This window comes from Lathyrus oleraceus, chromosome 6, assembly GCF_024323335.1.
Source record: "Lathyrus oleraceus cultivar Zhongwan6 chromosome 6, CAAS_Psat_ZW6_1.0, whole genome shotgun sequence".
Classification (NCBI taxonomy): Eukaryota; Viridiplantae; Streptophyta; class Magnoliopsida; order Fabales; family Fabaceae; genus Lathyrus; species Lathyrus oleraceus.
In genome coordinates, this window is record NC_066584.1 from 710,863 (window position 1) to 725,874 (window position 15,012).

Here is a 15,012-nt window from a genome sequence, read left to right on the forward strand (position 1 = left end):
GACCAATTAATAACCCATTAACCAACTTCCCGTAGAGTCCCTTAACAAACCTCTGCATCCGGTTATAGACATAGTACTCTTATATGGACCATGGCAACTTAGATTAATCCAATTGCTTTTTGGACGAGTCCATTGAATATGCTAAATCGATGCTTTCGATAATCTCCATTATTCTCCACACGGTTAACATTCTCTAGCTCATTTACCAATTGAATGATTTTTCAATTGGGTGACTCAGTATCTAAAAGCCTTCTCTAAAACTGAGTGAGATGTTTCACGTAGTTCACCATAATTTTAGTAACTAGCTTATAAATCACATTGCAAAGGGCAATAGGCCAAAAATATGAGTGAGAAATTTAGGTTGACCAATCTCCAGAATAAGCACAAGCAATGTATTATTAGTTGAACCAACCAAGGAAGGGTCATTTCAAGCCCTACTGTGAAATTAATCTACAGAAGGCGTTATAATGTCCCAATATTTATGGTAAAAAAAAGTCAAGATACCGTTTTGCATATGGTTTTGTATGGGCTCTTATCAAGTAGAGCATTCTTGATATCCATTATGAATGGAGTAATTTTCAAGCTAACCTGATGGTCCTCTAAATAATAATGATAAAAGAAAAGGAAACAATATGGTCTCGAATCTTCTAATTCTCATGAAATATCTGAGTAAAATGCCTTATTGCCATATCTTTCATATTCTTCGGGTCACATTACCAATTTATATTTTCATCTTTAAGAGCCATGCTTTTATTATTTCTCTTACGCGCAATAGTCTTTGAGTGGTGATATTTAGTATTCATATTCCCATATGTAATCTACTTACCTTTCAACTTCTGAAAACAAAGACATTCTTTTTGATACAAGGTCTTAGTTAGTTGCTCATAAGGACAACACTTTGAATCCCTAATATAACTACTATAACCATAATGCAAACTATTTTGAATGCAACTCAACCTGGGTAGGATCTATTTCTTACACTTAAAGATGTTTCCAAAGATGTCATTGTTCCACTCTTAAATAAGAATAATCATACAATTCAACAACGATACTAATTCTCCCATGATAAGTCCATTTTTCTATCATCGAAGGCCCAATGTTATCATGCATAAACCAAGTGGCTTCAAATCTAAATGGACTATTGAGAGAATTTATTGTCTTTCCATGCGATATAACAATGATAATATGATGTTCAAATTGGATACGAGACAAAACTCTAGTAAACCCTTCTGAAAAGTTGAGTTTCCACTCTATAATACATATGACTCAATCAAGATTTTTGAAAACAAGGTCTCTTCCTTCCTACTTAGGTCCTTTCCATGTGAACTTATATCCCACAATGTTCACATATATTCACCCTATATGCATTGATCTTTTTTTTCTTCTTCTTAACATTCATGAATAGAAAGATCTTCAAATTTGTTTATGATAATATTACTAATCGAGGACTAAAAAATTAAATAAAAGAAGATAAATCTTCATAATCATATATTTGCCTTTTACCCTTAGAAGATATGGGTTCCAAGGAGGTAAGATGGTCTTTATTGCCATTACTAGGGTTGGACTCGACTTTGAAGTTTTTGGTAGAAATAGAAAATCCGGCTTGATTTTTATTATTCGTATGGGTGAGGAAAAACCAATACTATGTCTATTTGATTTGACCTATAGGCCAAAAAAAGCTTTTGAGCTTTATATATTTCGGGCAAAGTAGTATTTTGATGACTCATAGAGGGAACCTTTAAAACACAATTATGTTTTGTATGACCTTTTTTAGTCATAATTTGTTGAATTGTGCCGAGATATCATTAAACATGTTAGACAACATAAGATCTTGCACACCATTAACATTTAATTTAATAATTATCTGCAAAGATTTCTTTGACTTAGTAGCATTTAAAACTTTGGTAGACGGCATAATATTACCCCCTTTTAATTCAATGCCATAATTATGTGTATCGTTAGCATTTAAGGCTTTGCTAATGAGACCAAAAGTGTTAGCGTTATGTCCCTTGACAGTTTCGGTTGCAGACGCGTGTGTGATACTGCATGTGTATTTTCCAGCGCGTCAGGGGTAGGGTGAGCAGATGATTTTGCGTGTGTGTTTTACTCGTAGCTTCATAATTCATGTATGGATCATGATGTGATGTTTTTCGATTTGATCATTCTAGTTGACATGAATTTTACTTTGAATATTCGATTGTCTGTTACAGTTACGACTCAAGTCTTCATTATGATCAACAACAAGTGCAATTGATATGGATTTGCATACTTCCCAATTTTTTTCAACCATCGGAAGGGTGAGGTCCACTTCTACGCAAACTCCGTCAAATCTTCCATGTTCTATTTTCATCGTATTATTATATACTTTGATTGGTTGATCAACTGCCGATGCCATACAAGTAAGAAGCTTTCATCATAGTAAATTATATTTTAACATGAGAATCTTATCTGAACGATAATTTTGACCACCTTAACATTTGGTGAGGTAAATTATGATGTCTCACAAAATACTCCGAAATAATGATCAAATAACATCCACCTTAACTCTTTATAGTGACGATATAAAAACTTTTATCATTATCTATAATTCGATTCCTCCTTGCCGCTTCCATACTCTAGAATCTGATACATTGTCCATCCATGAAGTGCACATATCCTAAAAGAAAAAACAATCCAGATGAATCTTGGACAAAAGTCTATTATCATTTTCAAATTCTATACAAACATGGTTTTTTTGGCAATCACATCCTCTCCTTTCACGTGCAAAAACAACTAGCTTAGATCCAACCAATTAATGACGAAACCATTTTTTTTAGGAGATTGTATTTTGAGAATATCCGAGAATAGTGTTTCCTTATACGACAAAGATGATAAATTGAGGTTAATGTTTAATAACGAGTAAATAAAAAAATGGGCGAGGTGTGAGAAAGAATGTGCGGGAGGGTAGGTAGAAATTAAGTTTTTGGGCTGTATTTTTGTTCCAGACGTTATGCCCTAACTAAAAAAAAAGAAGAAAACGAAGACTTTTTTAATTTGTAAATTGAGAATAACATAAAATTGAAAGGTGGAAATCATCCTCCATCCCCTGTTACTGATTCCCGAAAGATCATTGCTTGTGAAGGTGAACTTTCATTTCTAGAATCTTCTCAAACCCGCAGATCTTATTTTCAACTTCTTCTTCTTCTTCTTCTTCCACCGACCTAGGTATTTTTCATCTTTTCTTTTCCTATCTGATTATCGACGCATTCATCTATTTCATATTTGATTTTACATTTCAATTCTGTTGCACTTGTTTTTGCTACAATAATCACAGGCTTTACTTGTCTTGTATTCAACACCATGGAGGGTCAATCTTCGAATGAAGGCTCCACTTCCACCAATGTTTCACCACACTCTTCTGATTCAACTGTTGAGCTCAATATCAAAACTTTAGATTCCCGCAACTACACTTTTCAACTTCAAAAAAATGTGATTATAAACCCTACTATACCCTCTTCCTTCCATTCATTACATTATTCCTCTATTATCTCATCTTTTTTATTATTTCAGATGCCCGTTTCCTTGTTCAAACAAAAAATTGCTGATCAAATTGGTCTACCCGTTCATCAGCAGCGCCTCATATTTAGAGGAAAAGTCTTGAAGGATGAACATCTTCTTTCTGACTATCGTATCCTTCAATTTCTGCATCATTACTTATTACTTTGCTTTTTAAATATGTGGATTTCTAGGTCTAACACAGTGCCTTGGCTTCAACTAGAATTTCATGTTTCATTCAACAGCTTCTTGTTTGTTTGGATCATACTATCATGCTAATCCTTATCCATTCTTAGATGTTGAGAATGGGCATACATTGCATTTAGTTGAAAGACAGCCAAATCCGCCGCAGACTTCTGCTTCGGATTCTGTTGAGACAACTAATACAAACAGTAGCCGAGGTATAACTTAAGCCATTCGTGCTCCCCTTTCATAGATTAAGCTGTCTTGTGCTAAATGCTGATGGTAAAATTTATCATTTCAAAGGAAACGATGCTGGATCAGGAGCTCCTCGTAACCGTGTTGGCCAAATTTCACACAGCGTGGTTCTTGGGACTTTTAATGTGGGGGAACAGGTTGAAGGCACTGCGCAAGACCTTACTAGGGTTTGTTTATGCATTCTGTGCATCTTATCTTGAGTATCGAATACTTATGCTTCTATTAAGTTTTTTTAACTTTTTCATATAGGTGTTGCTGATAATGTTTTGCTTTGGTTTTGCATAACAAACATTATTTATTGCTGTATTATGATTTCAGGTTATTGGGGCAGTTTTGAATTCTATTGCCAATGGGGGCCAGAGCACAATTAATCTTCCTAATTCCACTCAACATACTTCAGTCAGTATTATTTTTTAGTTGAAAAAAATATGAATTACTGTTGTTTGTGTGATTTACTGGGTTATAGCATGCACGTGTTCCTTATACATTAATAATTTACCACTCTGAATTAAATTCAGTCAACTATTTATCTGTAATTAGATTATCCATAAAAGTGAATGGTAATTGTTGTTAAAATTCGGGTGGGAGGGGTAGCTCAACTGGCCTGTAACAGTTTAGTTAAGGGTTAAAAGGAGTTGGTGATCTATGGCTCAAGTCCTGGCAAGGGTACAAATATATACCAACAATTTCCCTTTCAAAAAAAAATTGTTGTTAAGATTCCTTCGACATGTCCTTTCAATTTCATCTGCTTAGATCATGAAGCAATCAGATCAGCTGTTGCTGTAACTATTTCAGCTGGTTTTATTTCTTCGTGTAAAACATTTTCATCTATTGTCCTTATACTGCTATATGTCGGGTATCCTATAAATGATTATTATTTATCTATTTTGGCACCTTTTCCCCCCTTTTGGTAAAATAATAAAACATGATTTTTCCTTATGATTTTTATAATGACATGGTCAATTCCTTTTCTTTGCCATCAATGTTATTAAATAGCGGCGCCATGGCCGCTATGGCGGTTTTTGGGCTCGCCGATATTGCGGGTCTTTCTGCCATAATCCGCTATAATGGTGCCGCAAAGCGGCCGGTATGGCGGGATTTTGGCTCTCCACCACGGACTGCCATCCACCATCGACAGCACTGTTTGCCATCATTAGTTTAATTTTGAAATAGATTCAGTGCAGCCAAAAGAGTTGTTCTCTTGTGTTGCTAAATGCTGTTTTGCTACATGTGTACTACGATATATGTCATTTGAACTTAGTGGGTGTGCACCTAAACTGGGGTTGAATCTATCTTGTTAGGCTCCACCGGGGAATGAAACTGAAGGAAATCAAAACCTAGCCGGAAATCAGGCACCGTCTGGACAGACATTTCCTGGTTTGGCATTCCAACCTATGCCTCATGTTGTTCAGATTCCTACTGTCGCAGGAGCAATACCCATTCCTTCTTTCAATGCAGTAGGAATATAGCCTCTCTTCTCCATATCCTCTTAATTTTTAATTCTTCAAATTTAATCCATTTTCATACCATTTAACTCCATCTCTCTCACGCATCATTTCAGCCAATTCCTGATTCACTGAACACTTTGTCTGAGTTCATAAATCGCATGGAACAGATACTTTCACAAAACGGTAATGGTGTTGAAATTGTTGCCTTTCTATCTAGAATCGTGAAGGCACTGAACTGAAATATTTAAATTTGATTTTGCAGGTTATGGGCCAAATATATCTTCAACTAACTCTGGAGATCAACGGGTAGAATTGGCTTCCAATACACAAGGGTTGCCAACACTTGAAGCATTGACCACTGTATTGCATCGTGCAGAACAGTTGCTTGGTGGTCAAGCTGTTTCTGCGCTATCTGTAATTAACTTATCCTAATATATATGAACATTTTTTCACTTTTTGCAATTATTGAATATTTGTTGTTGCAGCATAAATTTTATTGGAAACTTGCAAGAAGACTGTGTATTTATAAAAGGGATGGGTGAAACTTGCCTAGAATAATCCCATTATATGTTCACATTTTGGACAAAACTAAATTGTCTCAACATTTTAACCAGTGGTACCATAAATCATGAATGTGTGTTATATATGTGCGCTTGGGTGTGTGTTGGGAGGAAATAAAAGTCTCCATAATGATTGGTACTTTGAGCATGCTTTGATGGTAAAACTTTTGTGTATATGAACTGAAAGTAATTGAGTCTTCCTTTTCTATGCTCTTTATCTCCAATGAACTCTCTGTATCTAACTAAACCTTTGCATTATGTATGGAAATTTACTACTTTTAGTTTTAGTAATAATGGACTTCGATGGACCAAGATAACACCTGCACTTGTATTCTTAATATCAGTTGATTAATTGAGGAACCACCACCCATATGCACCACATTCTGTTGTGACAGTTAATGAGAACATATCTGAAGGATGTATTTTTTGAATACCCTCTTGTTGGTTAAAGTTCTAGTCTTCTGTATCCTGCCATCCATCTCAGATATATGTGTTGGTGCAATGATACATGAATCTGATAGTATCCGAGTCTAAAACAAAAGTGCTTCTATTTATTTAAACACAAAAATGTTGTCATATGAAGTACATTTTATTTGTATGGATCTGTTAATGTCAAATAGTCAGTATTTTCATCCTTTATTTTATCTGATTTTGTTTTACTTGTAATTTGTGACTAGCATATTGCAGGACGCATGGAGCGAGAGGGAACTTCTGCTGATCTAGGTGTAAGAGGTCAAATACAGTCTGAGTCAGTACAGATAGGAATTGCTATGCAGCATTTGGGTGCACTTCTACTTGAACTAGGCCGAACTATGTTAACACTGCGAATGGGACGATCTTCTGTATGTTTTCATTATTTTCATTTGTGATTTGGTTTGCTTTCTTTTGCCAAAATACTGTTCATGATCATATTCAAATTTCAGGCAGAATCTGTTGTTAATTCTGGACCAGCAGTTTATATTTCTCCATCAGGACCAAATCCTATAATGGCGCAGGTTTGTCAGTTTTAATATATTCACATAATTATCTGATGATTCGACTAAGTGGATAAAGACATGCAATAGTCTGTGCAGAGTTGATATTTCAAAACTGGAAACTGGAAATTATAAATAATTAACTTGGTTCAAAATCAAATAGATTGTTGATAAAGAATCTAAGATTGAAGTCAGTTGATATCCATTTTCATTTCAATACCCTCCATATCCTAGTCACGCTTTTTTAATATATTCACATTATTATCTGATGATTCGACTAAGTGGATAAAGACATGCAATAGTCTGTGCAGAGTTGATATTTCAAAACTGGAAACTGGAAATTATAAATAATTAACTTGGTTCAAAATCAAATAGATTGTTGATAAAGAATCTAAGATTGAATTGAAGTCAGTTGATATCCATTTTCATTTCAATACCCTCCATATCCTAGTCACGCTGTTTGATGAAAGTTTAATTGTGCAACACCAGTCTTCAACTATTTTTTCCTGAACTTGATGCTTAACTGTTTCTATATTTTACTGCATACTTGGGATTTCATGCCTTTGGGAACAACATACGCTATATTTCTGCCAATATGCAAGGAAAAGTAGTTTATATTCATTAAATTATGTTTAACTTGCGATCTTTATCAAGTTAATTCATTCAATAGATTGTTCATGAAAGAAGGGGTTTTTAAGAATGAGTAAAAATTGAATCTGATTGCATTTGAATGTTTTCTGTGTAAGGCTAATTTACTAATCTTTGGTACATCAAATCAGATATCTTTGAGACGAAAATAAACTTCTTTAAGAGAAAAGAAGTTGAGAGTTTGGGCAATATATTAAGAAAGCAGGTCAGACAAGAGACAAGACATGAAAACTGAAAAAATCAATAATGCAGTAAGACTGCACAGTCTTTCGGTGTCAAGAAAATTTCTTTTATAAAAGGAGTGCTTCAGTTCTGATATACTGCACACGGGCTGTACGTCAATATTGTATTCTAAACAAGTTAAGGTGTAGACTATGTAGAGGACTTGGCTTTGTTAGTTCAGTTCACTGTTGAGCACCACAAGCTGCTTATGAAATGGTATCTACATATATATAGTTATGAAGAGTGAACAGTCATTTTGCTTGTCAATATCGAAGATATTGGTGGCATGTCTTTGATTCTCTAAGGACAATTTGAGTCTAATCTAGTCCATCAATCACTGAAAGTGGCATAATTCTTGCAGTCTTAGAAATAAAACCAATTCAGTTTCAAATTAGCAAGCCCCATTTTTTGTGTTGTCATAGTGTGCATGTAGAGGGATGATTTTTATGTCACTTTCTATGATTGAGGGGTTAAATTGATGGCAACTGTTTTTTGGGTGCTACTTGATATTTGTACCTTTGGAAACAAATGATTGTGTACTCATATATTGTTGGAAATTCCACCTTCATTGCGGTCCGCCCCCAGTTGCCTAATTGCAGCATTTGGTTTGTCTTCATTGGAGCCTCCAACACCTTCATTGTATTGGGTTTAAAGGGGTAAATTTAGTCTCACATTGCTTAGAGATATGATCTGTATAGTGTTTATAAAGTTTGGGCAGTTCTCACCTTACAAGTCGGGTTTGTAAGGATGAATTAGTTTCAGAGAGTCAATTATTATTACCATGCCATCTCTTCATTCTAGGAAACCCAAGGAAATGGAAAATGTTCAAAATAATCGAAAGAAAATAGTAGTAGTAATTTTTTTGAATATTGAGAATAGAAGAAAGACTCTCCAGTACACCACTGATTTTGTCTTCTACGAATTTTTTTGTTCCAATATGCATCGGATACCTCCCTGTTTTTCTTATTTGTCCTACTTTTATATGATACGCCCTTTAACGACTTTACCTCCCTAAGGATCTCAAATTTTTTTCTTCCCTGTATCCTAACATTACCAACTCCTCAGGTGAAAGCCTGTCCTCAAGTGTGCAAGCGGCATGCTTCCCAAAACCTGCTTGCACATTGCTTGCCTCTATGCATCCATTCCTATACTTTTGCCAAAATATTTTTGCATTTTTTGTTTGGATTCGGTTCATTGAGTGCTCAAGAGTTCTACTTGAGAAAATTTCTGTTGAAGCAAACATCATGTTTTCCTGGTTCATGTGGTTTAGAAATTAGGTTTATCTCCTCCTAATACAATCATCGGGAGTTCAGATTGTTACCCGATCTTATACTACAAAGGAGACTTAATTTGTTTTGTATGTCTGTAGCCGATTATTGGTGTAGTAATTTTCTACGATCTTAATTTCAAACACCTCGTTTTTGTTGTTCAATCTAGATCATGGTTTACTAGGGGTTGGGAATTGTGTATGCTCAATCAATGTACATTCATCATTGAAGACTGGCATATTTGATGATCAATATACTGAACTTTGTTTTTATATTTCTGGTTTTACTGATATTGTGCCATTTTCAGCCATTTCCACTCCAGACAAGTTCCCTGTTTGGCGGTCCACTTTCTTCTTCAACTCCTGCAACTTTAGGCACAGTTGGCGTTGGAACTGCTCCTAGGAACGTGAACATTCACATACATGCTGGTAAATAGAACTACAGGCCTGTTTGGATGAGCTTATTTGAGCTTATCTACTGCGATAAGTTTTGTGACACTGTTTGGGAGACTTAATCAAACCAGCTTATGACATTTTTCATAAAAAAATTTCAAGTTATTTTTATAAATTCTTCAAAATAGCTAATGAAAACAATTTATAACATATATAAAAACAATTTAAATTAATTTTATTTTTTGTTATAAAAATAGCTTATGTGAACTTATTCAGAAGTGCTTATCAAAATAAGCACTTGTTCTATAAGCTGCAAATAAGCTGTTTATCCAAACTGGCCCTAATTGTGCTTGCCCTGATGAAATATACAACATTTTTTAATTGACTCTTGCCAGGTACCTCTCTTGCACCAATTGTTTCAGCCATTGGCTCTAGATCAAATAATGGGGAAGGGACAAGGACTGAACACCGTAGTGAGTCTGGTTCCAGTGATTCAGGTTCGGCACGAGTTTTACCTGTTAGAAATGTCATATCTGCAAGTCTCTCATCTAACCCTTCTGGCATCGGAACTGCTAATGGCACACCAACTGGATTTAGTATATCTACTTCACAGCTACCACCTGATTCAGCTCCATTGTCATCTGTTTTAGGGGAAATTCATTCTCGCCTTAGAAACTCTGTTGGTAATTTGCAAGGAGATAACACAGTTCTGTCAGGTGGTTCGCAATTTATTGTTTTGGTCTCAACACAATAGCATTGATTATACTTCTGTCGTCTCTTTTAGCTTAAATCTATCCTTGCCATAGAAACTTGTTGGTATATGTAGATACAGGTAGTCTCAATACAATCATATTTAATTTTAAAACTGTTTTGCATTCAATCAGGCCAAACACAATCAACTAACAGGGACCTGTCATCTGGATCTGAACTAAGACCTGCACAGGTAAATGAACAGAGAGATACAGTGGAGATGAATGAACGTGGGGCTACCGGTGCATCTTCAGTTGGTTGCACTTCTGAAAGTGGAGCAGAGAAGGTATTACCTTTGTTCATACCTGGTGATATATCTATCCCTACAAGCACCTATTTAAATTAACTATTAGTTTGTCTGATCACAACCAGCCCCAAACTGAGGCAATCAAAACCTGTAGTAATGACGAGAGAGATGTTTTGGTCGACAAATTTGTTTCAAGTTCTTCCAATCAAGATTTACAAAGTTCTTCTAGTGGAGAAACCATGGTAAAATCAGAAAAAGTACAGGATGCTCCATCTGCAAGTGAAAGACGAGATGTAACTGAACCTGCCAAAACTGCTCCTCTTGGACTGGGTATGAGTGGTTTGGAGCGTAAGGTAAGATTAATATTTTTGTTTTTGTGAATGAGAAGCTTGAATTTCCTAATTGATGCGACATGCTATGCCACTTCATACCCGCTGCAGTAGTTCCCTCAAACCCTTCATACTTTATCAGATTAACAATATATAATTGTAAATTTGACACATTTGTTCATTAGCAGAGCATTGGTGAACATGTTTTGAAAACTTTTTCTCTTGTTGTTATCAAATTTTCATAACCACATTTTGACTCATCTTTCATAAATGTGTGCCAAAACAGAGACGGACCAAACTTCAACCTCCTGTAGGTAAAGGTGCTGGTGATGGATCCTCCAGTTCTTCCATCAATCAAAGTCTGGAAACAAGGACAGATAGTCAAAATATATTGCAAACACCCGCTGGCCAAGAATCAGCTGTTCATTCGATAAATGGGGATAGGCCATCATCTCAGCGTCCCATGCCCCCCGGTGGTAGTCAGATTGATGTGGCAGGTTTAATGTCTCAGGTTCTACATAGTCCTGCTTTGAATGGTTTGTTGGAAGGGTTTTCACATCAAACCGGAGTTGACTCACCTGATGGCTTAAGGAACATGTTGCAACAGTTCACACAAAGCCCACAGATGATGAACACAGTCAATCAGATTGCCCAGCAGGTTGACAGTCAGGGTATGGGAAATATGTTATCTGGAATGGGAAGAGGGCAGGGTGGTGGCATGGACTTCTCAAGGATGTTTCAACAGATGATGCCCATTGTATCACAAGCCCTTGGAGGGGGAAATCCTCCATCACCATTCTCTGCTGCAGAACCAGAAACCCTTGCACCCTACAGGAATGAAAATTCTGATAATCAAAACTTACAGGTTTGTATACATGTGTTAACAGAAAGGCGTAGTTTATTACTGTGCTTGCATGTTTTATTTATTTATGTGTGTTGTTAAGATCAATAAAATTTCTTATTTGTGCTTGAGTCTAACTTTAACCTTACAAAACTGACTTGTAAGGTGAAGATTGCCCCCACATATAAACATATATTGAAACCATATCCTTTTAATGTGGGACTCTTTAACGTACCCTCTCATGCCCAACACTATTGGTCGTGGATATAATAAATAAATGGTGGGTGGTCTGATAAATGAAATCTGATAGCAGGTGGCCCAACAAATCTTGGATAGGCTTTTATCCCATCTTAGAATTGTAGTTGAGTCTAACTTAACCTTGCAACATCGGTTTACATATATTGAGACCATACACTTTTCAACGTGGGACTCTTTAATAACTGTTTATTTTGGCACTAAATGAAAGTCCTTTTCAGCTCATACTGTTCTATTTGAAGCTTTAAGTGTATTATGTAGATATACATATTTTTTCATTCTTGGGGTGAGCTTTAGCTGGAAGTTATAGTGAATATATACAAGTATAATCAACATGCTCTATCTGTCTGACAGGGCGCTGTACTGGTTTCATTCTATATTTTTGCATGAAGCATTTTCTGTACTTACTAGTTTAGTAAATATATAGTGGAGGGCTTACTTGACTAGAAGAATGGGAGTTCAAAGCCCAGTCTCCCTCATTTTTTCCAACAGCATGAAAAAGTATCTTTTGCCCACAAGCAAAATGACATGGGTTGAAATAAAGAGAAAATCAGAGACATGATGAGACAATGTGTTCGAACTTCAAACTACACAACTGAGTCGATTATATATAGGCTGAAAGCAATACTTACAAAAATAAGTATAGGAGATACTTTCCCTATTTACATGATATGATAATGCCTATACACCGAATAGTGAAATTGTTTGATATTATCTTGATTTCTTTGACAATTTGTCTCTAGAATAGGTGACAGAATATGCACCTTTAAATAGATATATTGATTCCTAAAATTGAATGATTTAGGGTTTGCTTGTAATCTGAGTTTAAATACAAGTAGTAGAGGCCGAGAGGTTGTCTCAAGTAAAACCAAACATTCAAGTAAATTATTCAAGCAAGGTCGAATTCTATTTCTCCCCCTTGACATCTTAATGTCCACATTTAAAAGTTCTCTTGTCTTGCTACACCTGTTCTATGTTTTAAGCATGTCTTTTGCTTATTTTACATTATTTTATTTGACAAAACATAAATGCTGTCGATAGTGTTCTTATGTTTGGTTTTATATGTAGATTGTTGAGTTTTGTGGCTAGTTAAAGCGTAGCTATATGGTTTCAATGGATAAAACTGTCAAAATGGCTGAGTAAACTTACAGCCCTGTTTATATAGTTTGCTGGCATGTAAATTAACCCCTGTGTTGCTTAACTTTTCTTTATCATTAGGCGATTCGATTTTTTTTGGACTATGAAGAGCATTAATAGGATCTGGGCTTACTTGTTGTAACTTGTACGTAAGCATAGACTGCTGCTATAGTTGTTCTATTATGATTGTTTCCTTCTTTCTACAGCCTGATCTTCGACCAGTGGTAGAGAGGATTGATCGCCTGAGTCCACCTGCAGACATCTTCCGTGCTGTAGCTGAAAATGCTGTCCAGCAGTCTGGCAGTGGAAGTGCTTCCGATGATCTTCTGGATGAGTTATGTTGCAATGAAAGTCTTGCCAGTGTACGTATTATATCTTTTTTTCAATAAGCCAATAAGTATACATTTATATGATTTAGTGTTTGATATGCTGATTTGCAAACTAATATTATTACATTGCTTGACGGATTGTGCATAATCACGTCAAAAATTATTTTTCTTTGCTGTACAGGAATATTTGGAGATGTTGCGACATGATGTAGGTCAGTTGTTTGAAGGACGTTCCAAGAGGGACAAGTCCTAATCCAACTCTTAACCCTCCAGAGAAGTGCTAGAAATGAGTTTTGATGTGTTGTGCCCTAAATGATTATCGTTCTGGATCATGACCTCCGGATCATGCATGAAAATTTATTAATACACATGCCTGAAAGACAGTTGTTTCTGATGTTCAATGGCCTCCACTGTCATACATTGATGTAATTTTGACTTGCAGACGGTGGATGCTTTGATCAAATATTCTTGTACATGTTGTGCTTTCAATGTTTTCATTTATGAATGAATTTATCTTGCTACACTGTGAATGCCTTTTGATATTTAAAGTCTACCCTCGAATTGAAAGGGAATACATTTAAAATTGGAGGGGACATTAATTTTACATGTATAATTAATTATCTTTATGAAGGTAGATAACATTACTTAAATTTGTTTCAAGTTCTTCCAATCAAGATTTACATGAAACCACTTCAATATTGAGTTTGTGATAATTATGCATCGGATTGATAATTATCCAAGTGAGGTGGACCCATAGAACGTATCTTCAAATAACCACTCCTTTCGATTAAATGCTGTTTGTCAGTCGGAACATGCAAAACACGTGCTATCGGAATCTTGTACCTCGTTGCATTAGTGCGATCGACAGTATAATCAGTCGTTTGCATATAAAAATTGTAAAATATATTCGAGGATGGTATATTTGCATCCAAGTTCAAGTTTGTCACGTATTAAGACAGACATCGTTCATCGTATGACTCAAAGGCAACGACTCTTGCTTGTAGTAGATAGTGTCATTGTTCATCATATGATCAACCAAAAACTTGTGACATATCAACGATCTGAGATAACTTATTTTGTTTAGCAAAATATGAAAATCAATATCGTTGATGTTCATGAATTAAAAATATATTTTGAACATCTTTATCATCTTGAACCTTTAGCTGAAATCTTTTGACATGGTTGTTGGCAAAAATAACTGCATTTTTGTAAATGATTTGTGACACTGGACCACACTAGGCATGACAACATAACCCGTATCCGCGGTACCAACCCGAACCCGCCCCGAAGTTGACGGGGAAAACCCGCTTTGATTGGGTTTGGGTTTTTCCCGATTTTAAAATATGGGGACGGGTTGGGTAATGGGGACACTAGTACCCACCCCGAACCCGTCCCGTTTATTTTATTATGTATATTATTATTTATTTTTGATAATTTAGAATATTAAATATATGGTCAATGTTTTGATATTTTAATTTTAATTTATTATTTAAAGTATTTGAAATGTATGTATGAATTTTTTTAGAATGTTTTATTTTATTATTTGAAATGTAATTTTATTTTATAAACATAAATATTTCTATTAAAAAAATTGATTTCACTAAATGAATGGTGGCGGGGCGGGGATACCCGAACCCAAC

At 35.5% G+C, this 15,012-nt stretch overlaps 1 protein-coding gene across 4 annotated transcripts; it reads left to right on the forward strand.

The window, feature by feature from the left end:
- Window positions 1-2,995: 2,995 nt before the first annotated feature.
- LOC127098434 (ubiquitin-like domain-containing protein CIP73) lies at window positions 2,996-13,895 on the forward strand. 4 transcript variants are annotated; one of them, XM_051037033.1, is made up of 19 exons: window positions 2,996-3,204; window positions 3,314-3,468; window positions 3,550-3,667; window positions 3,831-3,935; window positions 4,021-4,139; window positions 4,291-4,371; window positions 5,274-5,429; window positions 5,534-5,603; window positions 5,683-5,834; window positions 6,658-6,822; window positions 6,904-6,975; window positions 9,400-9,520; window positions 9,907-9,981; window positions 10,135-10,200; window positions 10,369-10,520; window positions 10,607-10,834; window positions 11,097-11,675; window positions 13,250-13,405; window positions 13,554-13,895. In XM_051037033.1, the coding sequence occupies exons 2-19, from the start codon at window positions 3,340-3,342 to the stop codon at window positions 13,623-13,625; spliced, it is 2,616 nt and encodes an 871-aa protein (XP_050892990.1). In that variant the 5' UTR covers window positions 2,996-3,204; window positions 3,314-3,339; the 3' UTR covers window positions 13,626-13,895. The 4 variants fall into 4 exon arrangements, with proteins under 4 accessions (XP_050892990.1, XP_050892988.1, XP_050892989.1 ...); XM_051037032.1 differs by having other exon boundaries at window positions 2,997-3,204; window positions 9,880-9,981; XM_051037031.1 differs by having other exon boundaries at window positions 9,907-10,200.
- The last annotated feature ends 1,117 nt before the right edge of the window (window positions 13,896-15,012 follow it).

Coding starts and splice junctions, on each gene's coding strand:
- LOC127098434 (XM_051037030.1), top strand. CDS start 3,340: ATGGAGGGTCAATCTTCGAATGAAGGCTCCACTTCCACCAATGTTTCA. Junction 10,201..10,368: donor AGATAACACAGTTCTGTCAG/GTGGTTCGCAAT, acceptor GCATTCAATCAG/GCCAAACACAATCAACTAAC. Junction 11,676..13,249: donor CTGATAATCAAAACTTACAG/GTTTGTATACAT, acceptor TTCTTTCTACAG/CCTGATCTTCGACCAGTGGT.